Source organism: Sus scrofa, chromosome 4 (assembly GCF_000003025.6).
Source record: "Sus scrofa isolate TJ Tabasco breed Duroc chromosome 4, Sscrofa11.1, whole genome shotgun sequence".
Taxonomy (NCBI): domain Eukaryota; kingdom Metazoa; phylum Chordata; class Mammalia; order Artiodactyla; family Suidae; genus Sus; species Sus scrofa.
The window spans coordinates 127,332,932-127,355,106 of NC_010446.5; the positions used below are offsets into that span (position 1 = coordinate 127,332,932).

General features: G+C 42.4%; 1 protein-coding gene across 7 annotated transcripts in view; it reads left to right on the plus strand.

Annotated features, from left to right (window-relative positions):
• LOC100523668 (guanylate-binding protein 2-like) overlaps nucleotides 1-12,746 on the plus strand; it is a 55,652-nt gene extending 42,906 nt beyond the window's left edge. For 4 of the 7 annotated variants that reach the window (XM_021090315.1, XM_021090317.1, XM_021090314.1 and 1 more), the window contains 8 exons: nucleotides 213-340; nucleotides 1,254-1,363; nucleotides 2,255-2,451; nucleotides 2,792-3,034; nucleotides 6,308-6,588; nucleotides 8,185-8,397; nucleotides 10,494-10,596; nucleotides 11,141-12,739. In XM_021090315.1, coding sequence (XP_020945974.1) covers nucleotides 213-340; nucleotides 1,254-1,363; nucleotides 2,255-2,451; nucleotides 2,792-3,034; nucleotides 6,308-6,588; nucleotides 8,185-8,397; nucleotides 10,494-10,596; nucleotides 11,141-11,520 — 1,655 coding nt within the window. In that variant the 3' untranslated portion in view covers nucleotides 11,521-12,739. Of the gene's footprint in view, nucleotides 1-209; nucleotides 341-1,253; nucleotides 1,364-2,254; nucleotides 2,452-2,791; nucleotides 3,035-6,307; nucleotides 6,589-8,184; nucleotides 8,398-10,493; nucleotides 10,597-11,140 lie in introns of those variants that run through there. The other 3 variants (XM_003125922.6, XM_021090316.1, XM_021090318.1) reach the window with 2 other exon arrangements.

Consider the following 22,175-nt stretch of genomic DNA (forward strand, 5'->3'; position numbering starts at 1 on the left):
TAAGCTTATGATGATATTTAAGGTAAAATAATTATGTCACTTCATACTGGATATTCTTCCTTCCCTCTCTTTCTGGTTGTCATTAAGATCAACACTGACTATCTTTTCATTTATCTCTTTTAACCTTGATAATACACGGGTAAGTATTATCTCAATTTCCTGATACATCTCCTGTTAAAACCCCCCTCTCATAATGTCTTGTTCCCCCACAGGCTTCTCTCTGGGCTCCACGGTGCAGTCTCACACGAAGGGCATCTGGATGTGGTGTGTGCCTCACCCCAGGAATCCAGACCACACCCTGGTTCTGCTTGACACCGAGGGCCTGGGGGATGTAGAGAAGGTAAAAATACGTCTTTTAAATCCTACCTACATCAGAGCAGGAGCCTTTCTAGCACGGTCCCTCCTTCCCAAAATTTGGCGTATGCTTCAAATGTATCCTACTAATGTATTATTCTTTTCCTTTATTTTACGTACTTGGTGGTGGTCCAGTTTGACCCTGGATCCAATGTGAAGCAAACCAGAGCAAGCCCCAAGTGGGAAAAGTCAACCCAAAGTATGAGAATAACAGGCTAATTTAAGAATTGTTGACTAGCCCAGCCACATGGAAGCATGGAGAGTGGTCAGGAAAGCCCATTGATAGGCTTACAAGCCGTGAAGGCTAATAAGTTTTTTGTCATTTTCCTTTAAAATCATAGGAAAATGTCTTGATGAGACAGCCGAAGGTGCCTCTAAACCTGACTAGACAGTCAACACACACGTCTGACGTCTCACACTGGGAACCGAAAGAGGGTGGGAATGGGGTGGTCCACAGCTGGGCTACGGAAGAGAAGCCAAGGATAAGATCTGATGACAAGAGCTTCGCTCATCACGGAGCTGCACCGTTGCTCTTCCAGAAAACGCTTGTCAAAGGGGACTAGTTTAACTACTGTCTGAAGGGTTCCTCCCCATGACATCTGATGGGAACAGAACAGGATCACATTCTCAGGTCAGGAGATGTGAATGAATTCTACCCGCCACTACCATCAAGGGCGCATTTGCTCTACACTCTCATATGCAGTTAGAGCCAATGCCTTATTTAAATTTCTCAACACCATAAGTTTAAGGTTTATAAATTCACGTGTGGATGGGGAAAATTTTGCACAGGGGTTGAGTTTCCAGAGTTAACTAGAGGCAGATGGGTTCAGGCTCTGTCACCTGCATCAGAATCCTGTGCTCGCAGTCACTCTTCTTGTGGCTTCTACAATGACTTCCAGGGAGACAACCAGAATGACTCCTGGCTCTTTGCCCTGGCAGTTCTCCTGAGCAGCACCCTTATATACAACAGCATGGGGACCATCAACCAGCAGGCCATGGACCAACTGCAGTATCCTTTTTGCGGTCTAGACAACAGGAAGTCTAGCAAAGAGCAGCTGCGCTTTGTCACCAGTTGCAGGTGTGGGCAACTGAGGAGAATGCATTCACTAAGGAGTCCCCTCCTCCATGAAGCCAGTGATGCTCCACATCCCAGTTTACCTCGGTCACCACCAGAGGCCCAAGAATTTCTGCTCCCGCCTGATCCTAGACACTCAGCTGCACAAGGCTCGCTAAGCCCCCTGTCTGACTTAATGATCTCAGGAGCTTCCTGTGTGGAGTCGGAACCAGATCTTAGTTCCCAGAGGGCAGGGAGAGACCTAAGCAGAAGGCAGATTGCTTCAGAAGGCAGGAGGCAGGCTAAATAAATGAGAGTATTGACTTAGGAGTCTTGTCTTGGGTGGCTGGAGAACACATAGATTTCTGGACCCACGCACTTGATTTTAGAATTTCTACAGAGGCTTCCACTGGGCTCAGCCAGTACACGGTCCAGATGGTCTCAGGACCACATTCCTGTCTCTGGTTGTCCTTAGGCAGCTTCCAGCAGGGGGGAGGCTAGGGGAGTGCACATTCCAAGGCTGGGGGATGGGGAGCAGCCTTCACTTGCCAGGGTCCAACTCAGGGATTATATCTGCAGTCATGGTTCATGACCTTCCTAACAAATCTCCATGGTCAAACCCTCAGCATCCTCTAGCATCATACTCTCATTCCTCAAATCTCTTCATCCTTGTCATCTTCTCTAAAGAGTTCCTTTGGACTTAGTTCTGTCTTTATCATGTTCACACTGTTTCCCCACACTCAATGAATGCTGGTGGAATGAATGAATGAACTAATCAGGGGAAATTATTTGAGATAAACTTTGGTGCTACTCCTTTTCTGCAGTTTTCCTATGTTAGCATCTCAGCTATGTGACAGAGCTGACACATTGCATCAGGGCAAAATCCTCATCTGGCAGACATGAGGTCAAAGACTCAGCTGACTTTGTAAGCTTCTTTCCAGATTTTGTGTGGACTCTGAGAGATTTCTCCCTAGAGCTGGAAGCAAACTCAGAACCCATCATTGCTGATGAGTACCTGGAGAATTCACTGAAGCTGAGGCAAGGTTATTGGGACTGATTACTGTAACTAAAAATGAAATTAATATCAGAGTGAACACTGTATGTAGGTGCTGTAAATCATAATTTTACACCTTTGGGATCCAGCCTATTCTGTAAGAGGAAATAAAAATATTCTGGATCAATCCACTTGACGTAATGTTAAACGACTGCCTTCTCCGAGAAGGAAAGAACGTTCATTTCTCTATACCTTTAATTTTTTATGCGATCAATGATTAGTTGATTTTTACCTGTTTTTAAAGGATTAGTGCAATTATGAATTGAAGGGTCATCTATTTGAAGCAGTTGGCATTATATTTTAAAAACCTCTAATTTTTATTCTTCCAGGTAACGATAAAAAAACTAAAAGCTTTAATGAAACTCGGTTATGTATTCGAAAGTTCTTCCCAGAAAAGAAGTGCTTCATCTTTGACCGCCCTGCTCAGAGGAAGTACCTTGTCCACCTGGAGCAGCTACCGGAAGAAGATGTGGATCCTGAATTCAGAGAACAGGTTGAAGAATTCTGCTCTTACATCCTCAGCCATTCCAAGGTCAAGACTCTCTCAGGAGGCATCACAGTCAATGGGCCTCGTGAGTGCCTCTCCCTCCCTGCTCCTCACCTGGACTTTCCTACTGCCCACCATAGACGATAGACGAGGGACGAACAAGGGTTCCTTCTGACTGTAAATAGAGTCTAATGATGACGAGGAAACACACCAAGGGTCGCATTGTGAATTGCACAGGGAACTAGAACTGGGTCTGGTGTTATCTAATCGTCACATGAGCAAGGTGAATAAAGAGAAATGCCTAGGATCCAGCTTGTGTGTAGTAAACCCCTCCCCCAACTGGCCAGCTCCCTATTTATGACACTTCCTCCCAGGAGAGCTGGGAAGATGGACCACCTCAGGGAAAGGCAAATCCTCCCTGTATGTGAGGCTTTTGTGCATCGATTCAGAACGATGTCAGGCGCCCAGCCACTGGCACATCACAGCATTTTAATTCTACCCTGGTTCCAGCACGATGGGAGCAAAAGGTGCTTGACTATTTAATCATGATAACAGCGAGAAGCATAATACATGAAATAAGAGGCTCCCATGAAAGAGGTCGAGGGAGGCAGGTGGGAGATAATTTGTGTTCGGAGACAGAGAATATTTGTCTCTGAAAGGGACACGTAAGCTGAGACCCTAACAATGGTTAGCAGTTGACCAGAAGAAGAGTTGGAATAGCTCTGCAGACAGAGCCTTATCACCCGAGATGGCCTGAGACAGGAAAGATCTCTGGACCTCCAAGGTCGTAAAGGAACGTCAATGTGACCTGAGGCAGCACAGAGGGAGGACGTGGGCTGGTGGGGCTGGGGGACGTATGCAGGGAGCCGTACCTGCAGGGACTGGTGCGTGATGTCGGGGGATTAGAGTTTGAGTCCAGCGCGAGGATCCTGAAGAATTAGGGGCAGAGAGGCGACGTTACACAGTTCGTCCTGAGTGTTTTGTAGCCAACGTGGGAGGGATTTACAGGAGGCGGTGACAGCATGGATGTTATTTGCCGTATCTCAATAACAAATGGGGATTAGGCTGGGCTGCATCTACAGCAATTAAGGTCGTCGGAATGGACAGAATCCGCACATGCTTCGAGAGTCAAATCCATGAGTTTTGATGATGAAGGGAATACGGCTGTGTGGAAGGAATTAAAAGGAAGTGTCAAGGCCATCTCCAGGGTTCGGAGCCTAAACAAATGATTGAATAGCTGCCTGAATACCTGGAGGCGGAACAGCTTTTTGGAGTAGATGAGCTTGTTTAGAGTTGGGTTATTTAGTGCTGATACTCCCCTGATGTTTCCAAGAAGGAACATCATCCAGATATTTAAACACACAACTCTAAAGCTTAATAATCCAGTCAGTGCACGAAATTAAAATATCGATGGTCCTTAAATCTATGGAAAGAGAAGATCCAAGCTTGAGTTCCCAAAACTGCCAGCTGTCTTTTTTTAATTGAAGAATAGTTGACTTATAATGTTTCAGATGTTGATTCATATATATATGTATACACACACACACACACACTCTACAGATTATTTTCCATTACATGTTTTTACAGGTCTTGAATATAGATCCCTGTTCTATACAGTAGGTCTTTGCTGTTGATCTTTATTATATAGAAGTATGTAGCTGTCAATCCCAAATTCCTCATGTATCCCACCCTTTTCTTTTCCCTTTGGGAAACATAAGTTTATTTTCTATTTCTGTGAGACTATTTTGGTTTTGTAAACAAGTTCACTTGTATCATTTTTTAAGACTCCTCATTTAAATGACGTCATATCACATCCATATTTCTTCGTCTTACTTCAATTAGTATAACAATCTCTAGGCCAATCCATGTCGCTGAAAATAGCATTGCTTCATTCTTTTTATGGCAGAGTAATATTCCATTGCATTTAGGTACCACACCTTTTTTATACTTTCATCTGTTCATGCATATTTAGGTTGCTTCCACATCTTGACTATTGTAAGTACTGCTACTATGAACAGTGGGTTGCATTAGGTTTTTGCCGGATATATGTCCAGGAGTGGAATTGGTGGATCATATGACAGTTCTACTTGAGTTTTGTAAGGAACTTCCACACTGTTTTCTATAGTGGCCGCACCAAGGTATATTCCCACCAATAGTGTAGGAGGGTCCCACTTTCTCCACACCCTCTCCAGCGTGTGTTATCTGTAGACTTTCTGATGATGGCCGTTCTTTCCAGTGTGAGAAGATACCTCATTGCTGCCAATGGTAACGCAACCAACCATCCAGTTTACCTGAGGCTGGAATTTCCTGGTATGTAGTACCTTCAGAACTAAAACCAGCAAATCCCTGGCAAACCCGGATGACTTGATCACCCTGCATGGAGCTCCGACGACAGAGTATCTAGGAAGACCCTCCTATTGAGGCAGACAGAGGACTAGTGGCCTGTGCCATGTGCACCCAGACACTCAAACACACACATGGGAGTGCACGTACACTCCTGCACTAAATTGTCTCCTTGAGCTTTTCATAGATGAAACGTGAGGAGGAAAAGGGAGCTCAGAAAAAACAGGAGACACAGGAAGGCCAAGAAAAGATCAACCAAAGAGGTTGTCCCTAGTATCCTTATTCGAATCCATTCATGCCAACCTCAGAGGAAAGGGAATCTTCAACCTCCTCTCAACCTAGAGGTTATCAAAATATTCCATCACTATTCTTCTCAAAAAAACTTTAAAAGTACTCTTTGTGACACTCAGCATGCAAAACCCTCTAGTTGTTGAATCAAAAAATTAAATTTATGTTCTCAGGACTAAACAGAATACAGTTTGCTCCTCTCTGTCACCAACTGATAGTCACTATATTTTAAATTTAATTTTATTGTCTACTAAAGTGTAGTTGATTTACAATTTTCTGCCAATCTCTGCGGCACAGTGAAGTGACCCAGCCATACACATACAAACACTTTTTCCTCAGATTATCTTCCACATGTTCTATACCAAGGGATGGGATGCAGGTCCCTGAGATGGACAGCAGGACTATACTGCGCATCTATTCTGAATGAAATAGTTTGCATCTACCAACCTGAAATTCCCCATCCATCCCTCTTGCTCCCCAACTCTCGTGGCAACCACAGTCTCTTCTTCATGTCTGTGAGTATGTTTATGGCCTGTAGATAGGTTCATTTGTGCCATATTTTAGATTCCACATGCAAGTGCTATCACAACGTCTGTCTTTCTCTTTCTGACTTACTTAACTTAGTTTGAGAATCTCCAGTTGCATCCATGTTTTTGCAAATGACATTATTTCATTCTCTTTTATGGCTGAGAAGTACTCACTATTCTTTTAAAATTCCCCTCTGCAGGTCTAGAGACCCTGGTACTGACCTTTGTCAATGCCATCAGCAGTGGGGACCTGCCCTGCATGGAGAATGCAGTCCTGGCCCTGGCTGAGATCGAGAACTCGGCCGCAGTGCAGAAGGCCATTGCCCACTATGAGCAGCAGATGGCCGAGAAGCTGCAGCTGCCCACGGAGACCCTGAAGGAGCTGCTGGACCTGCACAGGGACGTCGAGAAGGAGGCCATTGAAGGCTTCATGACCAAGTCTTTCAAGGATGTGGACCAAGTGTTCCAAAAGAAATTAATGGTACGTTTGTATTCAGATCCATGACAGACAGAACCATCTGGGCCTTTCTTGATAAGAGTTATCTTCCCAGACCCAAAGTCAGCAGCAGTCAGTAATATGGACTCACTTGCAATCTTTGCAAAAAGAAGAGAATGCTCCTAGCCTTAGTCCTAGAAACTGAAGGACTGTGACTGAATAGATTTTTGCAAATATTCGCTTCTGTTAATTTCCCCACCTCTGGGTGCACGATTTTAAGCAAACTAGTAAATCGTGAAACTGTACTGGTATAAGATTATTTTAGTTTATTTTTTCTTTTCTTTCTTTTTTTTTTTTTTTTTTTTTTTTTTTTTTGTCTTTTTGCCATGTCTTGGGCTGCTCCTGCGGCATATGGAGGTTCCCAAGCTAGGGGTCGAATCGCAGCTATAGCCGCTGGCTTACACCACAGCCACAGCAACGCCAGATCCGAGCTGCATCTGCGACCTACACCACAGCTCACGGCAATGCCAGATTGTTAACCCACTGAGCAAGGGCAGGGATCGAACCTGCAACCTCATGGTTCCCAGTCAGATTTGTTAACCACTGCGCCACCACGGGAACTCCTATTTTTTCTTTTAAATTTAGTCAAGACACAGGGCTTTCATGTCCCTGCTAGTGATCCAGGACGATTCACTCCTTTTTGAAAACCCTAAAAATGTCTTGTGCTTAATGTAAGACCCCAGTAAAACGTTCAGAAAGACAGGAAGGAGAAATCAGTCATAAGAAGGCTGTTTGAGGACACACGTCTGGGTCCTTCCAAGTGGAGGAAGGATTGTTGCTGACGAATAACCACTTGACAGTGACAGCCCTTCCGTGGCTGGCAGGGCCGGCGTTTACAGATCACACCTTCCCGCCCTCACAGGCTGTGGTGAAACCAAACAGCAAAGGAAGGCAGCAGACAGTGGGCATCCTTCTAGCCTGAAACAACTTGACATACAATTTCTCGTCAAGACTTTAATGTTGGCAAATGTGCTATGAGTCTTTTGCAACACAGAAACCCTGGGGTACAGTCTCCATCCCCTTCATTAGTCTTACAGAGAAATGTTCAAAGGACTGCCACCTGAAAGAATGCATCTCTCCTCACTGGCGCGTTTTAAGAACGTACAGAGGAGTCCCTGGGCTTAATGCCTTGCAGCACTGCCCATAATCCTGACGTGAAATCTCTGAGATAGACACACTTTCCCCTGGTTCAGCAGGAAGGACCCTCGTTTCAGGAAGGTGAGTGTCACAAAGTCACAAAGTGGTGGAACCAGGAACACCCTGCAGGCCTGCCTTGCTGGACGTGAGTGCTCTAAGCTATTTCTGACATGGGAGACTTGAGAAGTTCCACGGAGGACCGTGTCTGTGCTTTGAGTGTCCTTCTCTGAAGCCGGAATAATACGGGAAAAAAGCTTCAGATAATGACACCCAGCAGCAGCACTGTTTGGGGGGCATTGTGGACTCTCCCAGCAGGTGAGGGCTTGGCCGTGGTTCTGTGCAACAGTGTCTGCAGCAGAAGCATTTCCCAGTCTTCGCTGCGTGGTTAGCATCCTCGTCACGGCTCAAATAGGATGTAATTTTTTTTTTTTTTTTACTTCACAGGAACAGTTAGAAGCAAAACTCGATGACTTTTGTGACCAGAACATGAAAGCCTCCTCAGATTACTGCATGACTTTACTTCAAGATATTTTTGGGCCTCTGTATGAAGATGTGAAGCAGGGAACATTCTCTAAACCAGGAGGTTTTCGTCTCTTTATTCGGAAGAGGCAGGAGCTAAAGAATAAGTACTATCAGGCCCCCAGAAAGGGGATACAGGTAAACCACCTCCTGTACCATTTCTGGGGACTTGCTGAGTGGGAGCAACCAAAGTGTGGCTGGTTCACGGTGCCTCTGCCTTTCACTCATCTCTTCCGTGAAGACATAGGAAAAATGGGAAGCAGGAGAGACTCCCATAAGACACCGCGCCGATTCCTCCTTGGAAGCGCAGATGGAGCCCCCAAAGGGATTGTAGGATTTATTCAATAATTTGGACATTGAGTCATCCATCAGTTATCTCCTCAGGCCTAACTATATGCCAGATATTGTCAAATTTCTGGGGTTAGGGCTACCAAAAAACTAAGTTCTCTCATAGTACTCATCAGCAATAAGCTTATTTTGTTTCAGGAAATGAATGTTTTTAACTCATTCAATCCTCATAACAACAGTCTGAAGGACATATTTTAATATCCCCATTTTTTTAAATAAGAAAATTGAGATAGTGGAAAGTGAAATAACTCAGCTCCAAACGTACAGGTAATTAGTAGTACAGCTGGAATTGAGCCCCTGTAGCAGATTCTGTGCTCTGTTTATGCTGTTATACTCAGACTATACCAGTTAGAATTAGGTTTGGGTACATATTATTTAAAAACTAAACAAAGTTTTTTAAAAGTGCGGATTAAGAAGACAAAAGATTCTTGCTCTCTTATAGACAAGATTTAGGGCAAACGGAGTCCATGTTGCTATGACAACTCCACAATCACCCTGTTCCCAGCTCCTTCCTTATTCCTCGCCAGCACTTAGCACACAGCCTCCATCTTCAAGGTCAGTTTATGGTTTTCACTGTTTGTCCATACTCACTGCATGCAGAAGTCCCAAGGCAGGGATCAAACCTGAGCTACAGCAGTGAAGCCACAATAGTGGCAACACCAGATCCTTAACCTAATGAGCTACCGGGGAACACCCCTCAAGGTCAGTGATGGTCTAAGATGCGTGCCGGGGTTTCACTCATTTCTTCCATGTTACTGCTGGAATAAACCCGATAAAGCAGAAGAGTAGAAGCTCTCTGGGTCGACTCTCTCTAACGTGATCTCCAAAAAGTACCACCCAGTGCCCTCTGTATAAGGGGTATTGGCTAGAAGGTCATCATCGGGTCACCGCAGCTGCCACGGAGGCGGCTGAGAATGTGCAGCGTCTTGTGATGAGCCCACAGTGGGCTCAGGTGGAGCAGGAGAGGTCTCTTGCGAAGGAAGAGGAGGAGAAAATGCTGGGGCGGCTCCAGAATCACGGTCACAGTGACCTAAGCCACGCGTCGGGGACAGACCCAGGAGAGGAGGGACGTGTGGCCCGTCTGATGCGCACGCGGAGAAGACCTCTCTGATGAGGCAGCTTCAGCAGACGCTTCAGAGAAGCCGGGAGGGGGTCCAGCCGACATCAGAAGCAGAAGATTTCAAGCAGCAGACAGGCCCAGGGGGCTGAAGTGGTTTATGTTTGAGCCGTGGCGGGAACTGTGGCCGGGCCAGTGAGAAAGGTGTTCAGAGGCCAGGGGTTAAACAAGGCAGTGCCCTGGAGACCCCGAAAGGAGCTTCAGTTTTACTGGAAAGAGTCGGAAAGTCAGCAGAGGGTTGCATGCATCCGAGCGAAGTGATCTTTCTCGAAGGAACATAAGAGCATGAGCTGCTCTGAGGAAAACAGCCTCTAGGGGCAGGCGAGTGGGAGGAAGCAGGGAGACCAGGTGTGAAGCCCATGCCGTGGTCCAGGGAGGAGGTGATGAGCTGTTGGACCAGGTGTTTGGGAGGCACAGGTGACGGGGACGGGCTCTGCTTGGTGTCAGGCTGCAGCCAGAGCAAAGGCCTTTAGCTGATGACGGTGTGTGGGATTTGTGGGAAGAAGAAAGACATGAAGGCAGCTCTGAGGCTTTGAACCCATCCAGTTAGAAGACCGGATTTACGAACTCAAATGACTGAAATTGGGGTGACTGGGAATGAAGCAACTTTAAGGATGCATCCAGAGCTGGGTTTTAAACCAGTTTGGTTTGAAATGCACTTGAATTCTAAAATGAGTGATAAAATTAAATCAAACTAACAGATGTATTGTTGGGTTTTACTTTACCCCTTAGCTCTAGTTCCTAATTTTAACTTTCTCTGCATCACTAGGCAGAGGAGACCCTGAAGAAGTATTTGGATTCCAGGGTGGACCTGGATGATGCACTTCTACAGGCTGATCTGTCACTTACAGAAGAAGAAAAAGAGACTGAAGGTGAGAACAGATGAAAATACTGGACAGTGGGAAAACCCTTGAAATGCCAATGGTGGAGTTCCCATGTGGCGCAGCAGAAACGCATCTGACGAGGAACCATGAGGTTGTGGGTTCGATCCCTGGCCTTGCTCAGGGGGTTAAGGATCCGGTGTTGCCGTGAGCTGTGGTGTAGGTCACAGACGTAGCTCTGATCCCACGTTGCTGTGGCTGTGGTATAGGCCGGCAGCGGTAGTTCCGATTGGAGCTGGGAACCTCCATATGCCTTGGGTGCGGCCCTAAAAAGACAAAAGACATGCTAATGTTGGTCCCAGCAGTCCACTGGAATATTGCTGTAGAGCAAAGAATAGCAGGGATGGGTCATAGTTCTAGGAGATGTTTTTCCTTAACTAGTATTGACGATCACCTGTCTTCTGATTACTCAGTGCAAAAACCACCACAAGAAGTTTCTCCATGAAATAATAAAGACAAGCCAAAAATGGTGAGAGGCAAAGTAAGAGGATAACAATCTAATCCTCATATTTCTCTGATTGATTTTCTTCCTAAGTGGAACGTGTAATGTCTGAATATGCAGAAGTTGCAAACAAAGTGTTAGAGGAAATGCACAAGAAGAATGAGGAGATGATGGAAGAGAAAAAGAAGAGTTACAAGGAGCAAATGGAACTAATGGCTCAGAAAATAGAAGAGGAGAGGTCTCAGTTAATGGCTGAGATAAAGAGCGTTCTAAAACTTAAAAATCGGGTATTTAACTGTGTCACCTCCATTCTGTCACCTTCCATTGTGCTGAATCAAAAACACTGCTTAGAAGTTGGAGCCTTATGTCAGTGGAAGGACTCCTCTAGCCCCAACGCTACCAGGCATTTCGTTCTCTCACTGCTCCTTCCCCTGGTCCACTCTGTCGCTGAAGGAGGTCTACTGGCAGGATAAAATCTCATGGACCCTTCATTATCACATCACTAATGAGCCAGGGCTCTTCATTGCCAGGCTCTGCAGGGTGGCGTTGCCGATACTCGGTAATCCTGTCCTCCTGTTACGTGTCGGGTACATGATCGCGTGTCGCGTTTCCAGTAGGAAAGTGTAATTTCATGAGAGATGAGTAAGTTCTCCGGGTCCTCCCTTGTGGAAAAATATCAGACCTGTTTTCCCCACATGCTGGAGTCGACCGTGACTTTGTTTCTGACATACGTGGTATGACTCTATCTCTGGAGGCACCTGCATGAGCAGGAAGGCTTCGTGGCCGTCGATGCATCAACCACGTAATTAAACACCCAGGCTGCCAGGACCTTCCTGTTCTCGAGGCCCTCCTCCCAGTCTGTGCTGGGTCAGGATGTCCACCCAGAAAGACAGTGTGGACCAGGGCAGGCTTGATCCCCGCAGCTTATTCCTATCATCTCTGCCACCAGATTGAGGAGACTGCTACTTAATTTCCCGATAAAACATCTGCTGTGATTCTGAATCATGCAGTAACCTTCCTACAGGAGTTCACCCATCATTCTTCTTTCCTTAGATATGTATTTGGAGGTTCCCACCTCGTCAGTCAGAGTTGAAGTGGGAAAAAACAGTTTTTCCAGAAAGACTGTGTTGCACCTAAGTGAATGAGGTGAAAAAAAAAATAATTCTGAGCCATTAACATTTCAGAAACTGTAAGGGTACAACATTTCCACAGCTAAAGAAAGCTCAGAAAAATTTTTACAGGCATAGGAGACTCGAGAAAGAAAAATCTAATGGAAGTTAAGGGAGAAAAAGATTTTTTTTTCATTGTTTCAGAACACATGAGGGACTCATATGGGTATGAAATAATTTAGCAGATGTGGGAAGTGTTTTGCATTGTGTGACTTCAGTCTCCACTTTCCCTTCTAGGAGCAGAAACAACTCCTTGAGGAGGGATTCCTTCAGGAAAGCATGAATCTTCTTAAAGAAATACATATTATTAAGATGAGAAGGACTGAATTATCCCTAAAGTGTAGCATTCTGTAAAAATCCAAGGAAAAAAATCCCCTAACCAGCTTCCATCTGCTAAGAACAAGGTGAACAAGCAACTTCAAGATGCCAAACCATCGCCACTCAACTAAACTTGAAATCTTGAGACTTGCATTTTTGTTGACCTGTAAAGTCTGCAAGGATGAAATAAATAGTGAAGATAACATGTTTCACATGCAGAGAGTGATTCGATTCATGGTCAATTACAGCATTAGTGATTAGGACGGTCCCTAACTGGATCCTGTATTTGAAATGATGCATGATGACTCTAGAGAAACTTTTAATTGTATAATCGGGACGCATTTTACAGATGTCAGTCGGGTTCTGTTTGGAGTAGGCTCCCCGCCAACACACACACACACCACCCTTCTGATACCTTCAGACATACGCTCTTACTCAAGGGTTTACTTTGGTCCAGGGATGGAGTTGGAGTGTGGCGAACACAGGAAAAATCTTCTGGGCGTGACCAAAGCCATGCAGCACAGTTAAGCATCACTCCTGCCAAGTGGTCACTGGGTCACAGGATGTCTTCCAGGAAAGGAGACCTGGGACCATTCCCTCCAGGGTGCAGACGACGTGCAGTTAGTCCTCCAGGGGGTGCAGAATGCCTTGCCTGTGGGCACTGAGAGGCCGCCTGGACCCTGGCAGGGAAAGCGCTTGTCCCTGTGCCAAAGGATTTATGAGTGGATGGCCAACCATCTCGATCCCTAGTATTGCTTAGATGATTCCTCTTCCCCATCTTCAGGCCCCCAGCCTCTCCTCTTCCACCCTGCTTTTTAGTTGTTTTCCTTCTCCCTCGGTTCCAAGTATAACTTCTTCAAAGGCAATTCGCACCATTAGTTTATTACTCACTTTCAGATTAATGAATAGTCCTTTTATCAAAATAAGATAAAAGTTCAACTTCATCTAAATTTTAAAATATCCCTCTTAAATGTGATTCAAAGTTTCTCCTCTTTCTTCCACCTTCCCCCTCAGATCCCATTTATTCTCATATCAAGCCAGGCCTGACGAGGAATAAAGTAAGGGTCCCAGTGCTCACTGTGTCCACTCGACATTGTACTAGACGTCCTAGACAGAGCAGTTAGGCAAGAACGAGAAATAGAAGGCATCCGAAATTGGAAGGAAGAAGAAAAATGATGCATGTTGGCAGAAGAAATGATCTAATACATAGAATTCCATAAAGACTCAATTTAAAGAACCGATAGAAGAATTAGATAAGCTGCAGGACATAATATCAACCTGAAGTTCCCATTGTTACTTGGGGTGTTAAGAACCTGACATAGTGTCTGTGAGGATGGGGGTTCCATCCCTGGTCTCCCTCAGCGGTTGAAGTCTCCAGCATTGCCGCGAGTTGCGGCATAGGTCTCAGATGTGGTTCTGATCCTGCCTTACTGTGCCTGTGGCGGGGGACAGGAGCTGCAGCTCCAATTTGACCCTATCCCAGAAATTTCCTTATGCTGCAGGTGCAGCCATGAAAAGAAAAGAAAAATAAATAAAATAAAATAAAATAGTAAAATAAAATAAAAATCAAAAAATTAGTTGCATTTCCATGCACTATGTTTTACATGAATGGAAATTAGAAAAACAATCCCACTTAAATAACTTCAAAAGAATAAAATACTTAGGAGTAACAGTTACCAAGGAGGTGAAAGATTAATATTGTTAAAAGAGCCATACAACTCAAAGTGGTCTACAGAGTCTATATAACCGCTATCAAAATTCCAGTGGAGGAGCTCATGTTGTGACTCAGTGGAAACGAACACAACTGGTATCCATGAGGATGGGGGTTTGATCCCTGGCCCCACTCGGTGGGCTAAAGGATCTGCCATTGCTGTGAGCTGTGGTGTAGATCACAGACACAGCTTGGATCTAGCGTCATTGTGGCTGTGGCACAGGCTAGCAGCTGTAGCCCCGATTTGATCCCCAGCCTGGGAACTGCCATATGCCACTAATGTGGCCCTAACAAGCAAAAAGAAAGGAAAGAAAGAAAGAAAGAAAGAAAGAAAGAAAGAAAGAAAGAAAGAAAGAAAGAAAGAAAGAAAGAAAGGAAGGAAGGAAGGAAGGAAGGAAGGAAGGAAGGAAGGAAGGAAGGAAGGAAGGAAGGAAGGAAGAAAGGAAGGAAGAAAAAGAAAAATCAATTCTATAATTCACATAGAACCACAAAAGACCTCCAACAGTCAAAGAAAATCTTAAGAAAGAAAAACAAAACTGGATGAAACACACCTCCTCATTTCAGAATGTACTTAACAAAACGACAATGTTCAAAAGAGTATGGTACTGGCATAAAGAGAACTTGTAGACCAATGGAATGGAACAAATTGGAAAACCCAGAAATAAATCTACACGTATTCAGTCAGCTGAACTTTTTTCTATTTTATTTTAAATTTTTAATTGAAGTTTAACTGATTTAAAATGTTGTGTTAGTTTCAGGTGTACAGCAAATAATTCAGATACATGTGTATTACCTTTTTAAGATTATTTCCCCTTATAGGTTATTACAAAATATTGAGTCTACTTCCAAGGAGGTACTTGTTGGTTATTTATTTTATACATAACAGTGTGTATATGTGCTAATCTCAAACTCCTAATTTATCCCTCCCCCTTTCACCTTTGGCAACTAAGTTTATTTTCTGTGTCTCTGGGTCTATATCTATTTTGTATATAGGTTTATTTGTATCATATTTTTTTAGACTTCACATAGAAGCAATATCACATGATATTCATCTTTCCCGGGCTTACTTCACAAAATATGATAACCTTTAGGTCCATCCATGTTGCTGCAAATGGCATGATTTCTTCCTTTTCATGGCTAAGTAATATTCAATTATATACACACTACCTTTTTCTTTATCTGTTCTTCTATCGATGAACATTTAGGCTGCTTCCACAACTTGGCAACTGTAAATAGTGTTGCCATGTAATCTGAGGTTCATGTATCATCACAAATTAAGGTTTTCTCCAGATATATGCCCAGGAGTGGAATTGCTGGATCATATGGTAATTCTACTTGCAGTTTAATAAGCAACTTTCATATTGTTCTCCATAGTGACTGGACAATTTCCATTCCCATCAACAGTGTAGGAGCATTCCTTTTTCTCTGCACCTTCTCCAGCATTTATTGTTTGTAGACTTTTGAGGATGGCCATTCTGGCCAGTTCAAGGTGGTATCTCATTGATGCTTTGATTTCCATTTCTCTGATAAACAGCAATGTTGAGCATTTTTTTTTTTTTTTTTTTTTTTTTTTGTCTTTTCTAGGGCCGCTCCTGCAGCATATGGAGGTTCCCAGGCTAGGGGTCAAATCGGAGCTGCAGCCACCGGCCTACGCCAGAGCCACAGCAACTCGGGATCCGAGCCACGTCTGCAACCTACATAGCTCACGGCAATGCCGGATCCTTAACCCACTGAGCAAGGGCAGGGACCGAACCTGCAACCTCATGGTTCCTAGTCGGATGCGTTAACCACTGAGCCACCAAGGGAACTCCAATGTTGAGCATTTTTTAACATGTTTTTTGTTCACATGTGTGTCTTCTTTGGAGAAATATCTATTTATATCTTTTGCCTATTGTTTTATTGGGTTGTTTGGTTTTTTGATATTGAGCTGTTTTTTTATATTGGGTTTTTTGTATATTTTGAAGATTAATCCCTTGTCAACCACATCATTTGCAAATATTTTCTCCCATTCTGTAGGTTGTCTTTTCATTTTGTTTTTTTTGTTTGTTTGTTTGTTTCTGTTCCTGTGCAAAATTCTTTAAGTTTATTTAGTTAACAAATTAGGCCCTATTTGTTTATTTGGGGTTTTATTTCTATTCTCAAAAGACAGACCCAAAAAGATATAACTCCGATTGGTGTCAAAGAGTGTTCTGCCTGTGTTTTCTTCTAGGAGGTTTACAGTACCCAGTTTAACATTTAGCTCTTCGATCCATTTTGATTTTACTTTTATGTATGTTTGTGTATGTTACAATTTCATTTTTTTTCCATGTAGCTGACCAGTTTTCCCAGCACTACTTATTGGAGAGGTGATCTTTTCTCTACTGTACATTCTTGCCTCCTTTGTAATAGATTAATTGACTGTAGGTACATAGGTTATTTATGGGCTTTCTATCCTGTTCCACTGAGTATGTATTTCCGTTTTTGTGCCAGTACCATACTGCATTGATGTCTGCAGCTTTGTAGTATTGCATGAAGTCAGGCAGCCTGACTCCTCCACCTCCACTTTTCTTTTTCAGGGTTTCATTGTTCATCCAGGGTCTTTCCATACAAATTTAAAATTTTTTTATCTTTTTCTGTGAAAATTGCCATTGGTGATTTGATAGGGATTGTGTTGAATCTGTAAATTGCTTTGGGTAATATACCATTTTGAAAATATTGATTCTTCTAATCCAAGAACATGGTATATCTTTCCATCTCTTTGTATCATCTTTGATTTCTTTCTTCACCATCTTATAGTTTTCAGAATACAGGTCTTTTGTCTCTTTAGAGAGATTTATTCCTGGATATTTTATTCTATTTTGATGCAATGGTAAATGGCATAGGTTCCTTGATTTATCTTTCTGATCATTTGTTGTTAGTGTATAGAAATGCAATTGGTTTCTGTGTATTAATTTTGTATCCTGAAACTTTACCAAATTCATCGATGAGCTCTAACAATTTTCTGGTAGCATCTTGAAGATTTTCTAGTTATAGTACCATGTCATCTGCAAAAAGTGATAGTTTTACTTCTTTCTTTCCTATTTGTATTTCTTTCATTTCTTTTTCTTCTCTGCTTGTCATGGCTAGAATTTCCAAATTTGTATTTGCAACTCAACTTGTATTGGAATTTCCAATACATTTTGTATTTCCAATACAATTTTGTATTTGTACTTCCAATACAAACTTCCAATTTGTATTTCTTTATTTTTCTTCTCTGATTGTCATGGCTAGAACTTCCAAAACTATGTTGAATCATAGTGGTGAAAGTGGACATCCTTATCTTGTTCCTGATCTTAGCAGGAATTCGTTCAGTGTTTCGCCATTGAGAATGCTGTTAGCTGAGCTTTTGTCCTATGTGACATTTATTATGTTGAGATAGGTTCCCTCCATACCCACTTTCTGGATGGTTTTTATCAGTAATTGGTGTTGAATTTTTTCAAAAGTTTTTCTGCATCTATTGAGAGGGTCATAAGGTTTTTATTCTTCAGTTTGTTAATGTGATGTATCACACTGACTGATTGGTGGATAATGAAAAATCCTTGTGTCCTTGGGATAAATCTTTTGATCATGGTATATTATCCTTTTTTTGTATTGCTGGATTCAGTTTGCCAGTATTTTGTTGAGGACTTTTGCATCTATGTTCATCAGTGATATTGGCCTGTAATTTTCTATTTTGTGATATCTTTGTGTGGTTTTAGTATCAGAGTACTGTTGGGCTCATAGAATGAGGTTGGGAATATTCCTTCCTCTGCAATTTTTTGGAATAGTTTCAAAACGGTAGGTATTAACTCTTCTCTAAATTTTTGATAGAACTTGTAGACAGCATGTATATAGGTCTTGTTTCTATATCCATTTGGCCAGTCTATGTCTTCTGGTTGGAGTATTTTGTCCATTTACATTTAAGGTTATTATTGATATGTTAAGTTCTTATTGCCATTTTGTTAATTGTTTGGTTTTGTTGTTATTGGTCTTTTTTCTTCCCTTCTCTTATTCTCTTCTCTTATGGTTTGATGAATATCTTTAGAGTTGTGTATGGATTGCTTTTTATTTGTGTATCTATTAGAGTTTTTTGGTTTGCAGTTACCATGAGGTTTTGATATAGGAGTCTATACATATACAATATTGTTTTGTTTTTGTTTTTTGCTTATTTTATTGTAATGATCTTTATTTTTTTTCCATTATAGCTGGTTTACAGTGTTCTGTCAATTTTCTGTGTACAGCAAGGTTACCCAGTCACACATACATGTATGCTTTCTTTTTTCTCACGTTATCATGCTCCATCACAAGTGACCAGACATAGTTTTCAGTGCTATATAGGCAGGATCCCATTGCTTATCCATTCTAAAGGCAATAGTTTGCATCTATTAACCCCACGGCCCATCCCTCCCCCTCCCCCTTGGCAACCACAAGTCTGTTCTCTATGTCCATGATTTTCTTTTCTATGGAAAGGTTCATTTGTGCCTTATATTAGATTCCAGATATAAGTGATATCATATGGTATTTGTCTTTCTCTTTCTGACTTACCTCACTTAGTATGAGAGTCTCTAGTTCCGTCCATGTTGCTGCAAATGGCATTATTTTCTTCTTTTTTATGGCTGAGTAGTATTTCATTGTGTATATATACCACATCTTCTTAATCCATTCATCTGTCAGTGGACATTTAGGTTGTTTCTATGTCTTGGCTATTATGAATAGTGCTGCAGTGAACATAGGGGTGCATTTAGCTTCCTCAAGGAAACTTTTGCCTGGATATATGCCCAGGAGTGGGATTGCTGGATCATGTGGTAGTTCTGTAGTTTTCTGAGGTATCCCCATACCATTTTCCATAGTGGTTGTACCAATTTACATTCTGACCAACAGTGTGGGAGGGTTCCCTTTTCTCCACACCCTCTCCAGCATTTGTTATTTGCAGACTTATTAATGAGGGCCATTCTGACCAGTGTGAGGTGGTACCTCAATGCAGTTTTGATTTGCATTTCTCTAATAATTAGTGATGTTAAGCATTTTTTCAATGTGCCTGTGGACCATCCATATGTCTTCTTTGGAGAAATGTCTGTTTAGGACGTCTGCCTATATTTCAATTGGCTTGTTTGTTTTTTTGCTTTTGAGTTGTATCAGTTGTTTTTATATTTTGGAGATTAAGCCCTTGTTGGTTGCATCATTTAAAACTATTTTCTCCCATTCCATAGCTTGTCTTTTTGTTTTGTTTTGCTTTTATGGTATTCTTTGCTGTGCAAAAGCTTTTAAGTTGGATTAGGTCCCACTGGTTCATTTTGGTTTTTATTTCTACTGCTTTGGGAGACTGACCTAAGAAAACATGTGCACAGCTGCTGTCAGAGAATGTTTTGCCTATGTGCTCTACTGCGAGTTTTATGGTGTCTTATCCTATGCTTTAGTCTTTAAATGATTTTGAGTTTATTTTTTTGTATGGTGTGAGGGTGTGTTCTAGTTTCATTGGTTTAGATACAGCTGTCCAGTTTTACCAGCACCACTTGCTGAAGAGACTGTCTTTTCCCCACTTTATAGTCTTGCCTCTTTTGTTGAAGATTAATTGACCCCAGGTGACTGGGTTTATTCCTGGATTTTCTGTTCTGTTCCATTGGTCTGTAGGTCTGACAGTTGACAATCTTATTGCATGTCATTTGTTCCTTTTCTCTAGCTGCTTTCAATATTTTCTCTGTCTTTAATTATGGTCAATTTGATTAACTTGTGCTCAGTGTGTTCCTTCTTGGGTTTATTTTATATGCTACTCATTGTGCTTCCTGGATTTGAGTGAGTGGTTGCTTTCCCACATTAGGTAAGTTTTCAGCTGTTATCTCTTCAAATATTTTTCTCTGCCACTTTCTATCTTCTCCTTTTGACACCACTATAATGCAAACGTTGGTGTGTTTAAGGTTGCCTTTGAGGTTGTCCCAGAGTTCTCTTAGACTCTCCTCATTTCTTTTCATTCTTTTATCTTTATTCTTTTCCACATCAGTGATTTCCACCTTGCCTATTCTTCTGCCTCCTGTAATCTGCTATTTGCTCCTTCTGGTTAATTTTTTATTTTTCATTGTGGCTTCTTCTTTGTCTTTGGGTGTAGGATATCTTCTTTGGTAGTTTCCATTCTATTTATTGATGATTGTTCACAAGTTAGTTGTAATTTTTGTGTTTTTCTGAGAGAAGGTGAGCTTAAGTTCTTCTGCTCAGCCATCTTGTCCAATCTCCTTGGATTCCTGTGTGTGTATGTGTGTGTGTGTGTGTGTGTGTGTGTGTCTCTTGTAGATTTTTGGTTTGTGATTACCATGAGATCTTGATATAGTAGTCTCCGTGTGTGTGTGTCGGGTGTATGTGTGTGTATGTGTAATTTAAGTTGCTGATCATTAATTTCAAATGCATTTCAAACATTCTGCATTTGTATTCTCCTCCTCTCATGATTACTGGTTTAGATATCATATTTGTTTGCAGATGATTCCCTACCTTTACTGTACGTTTGCTATTACTGGTAAGACACATTTTATTTATTTTTCCTGCTTGACTCCATTTATATCGTATGTTTGGCCTTGTAAAAAAAAAGTAGATTTGGACATAATTTTTTTTTGTCTTTTTGCCATTTCTTGGGCTGCTCCCGTGGCATATGGAGGTTCCCAGATTAGGGGTTAAATCGGAGCTGTAGCCACCGGCCTATACCAGAGCCACAGCAACACCAGATCTGAGCTGCATCTGCAACCTACACCACAGCTCACGGCAATGCCAAATCCTTAACCCACTGACCAAGGCCAGGGATTGAACCCGCAACCTCATGGTTCCTAGTTGGATTTGTTAACCACTGAGCCACGATGGGAACTCCTAGATATAATATTTACGTTTGAAAAATGGCACACCTTTTTTTCAGTTATGATGATTAAGAGGGGCATCAATTCAATGCAGTTTTTTAATGTATATAATGATTTTTATTTTTTCCATTATAGCTGGTTTACAGTGTCCTGTCAATTTTCTACTGTACAGCAAGGTGACCCAGTTACACATACATGTATACATTATTTTTTCTCACATTATTATGCTCCATAATGAGTGACCAGACATAGTCCCCAGTGCTACACAGCAGGATCTCATTGCCAATCCATTCCAAAGGCAACAGTCTGCACTGTTCAACTTGCATGATAATGTGAGAAAAAAAAAATTGGAAGCTCCAGGTGTCTGTGGATTCATCCATTGTGATGGAGTCTCATTCAGTGTACTTGTCTCCCCTAATTTTTTTGGATTGACACACACTTCACCAAGAGTGTTTACTTTCTCACTCACTTTCACTACTTTGAAAGACTATTGAAGCCTCATAGTCTTATCATAATCACAGGATTATAGTGCAAATCTTAAACTACACAATACTAGCTCACCTAATGCCTGCATGAGAAGAGGTTTAGATGTCTATCCAGTAAACTGCTGCCTTCTTTTGTCTTGTTTCTTACTTGGAGGTGAAGGGAGTAGAAACTGCTGCTGACAAGTTTGGGGGGGGTGCTGGTTGGTTGTTTATTTATTTATTTATTTATTTATTTTTGCTTTTTAGGGCCGCACCCGCAGCACATGGAGTTTCCCAGGCTAGGGGTCCAATCAGAGCTACAGCTGCCACCCTACTTGACAGCCACAGCAATGCAGGATCCAAGCTGCATCTGCGACCTACACCACAGCTCACGGCAATGCCGGATCCTGAACCCACTGAGTGAGGCCAGGGATCAAACCCCCAACCTCACGGTTCCTAGTCAGATTCATTTCCACTGCACCACGACAGGAACTCCTTACCCTGTTTATTTCTGTGCTCAGAAATATCCAAGGCACTTTTACTTTTTTTAATTAATTAATTAATTTATTTTTTTGTCTTTTTAGGGCCACACCCGCGGCACATGGAGGTTCCCAGACTAGGGGTCGAATCAGA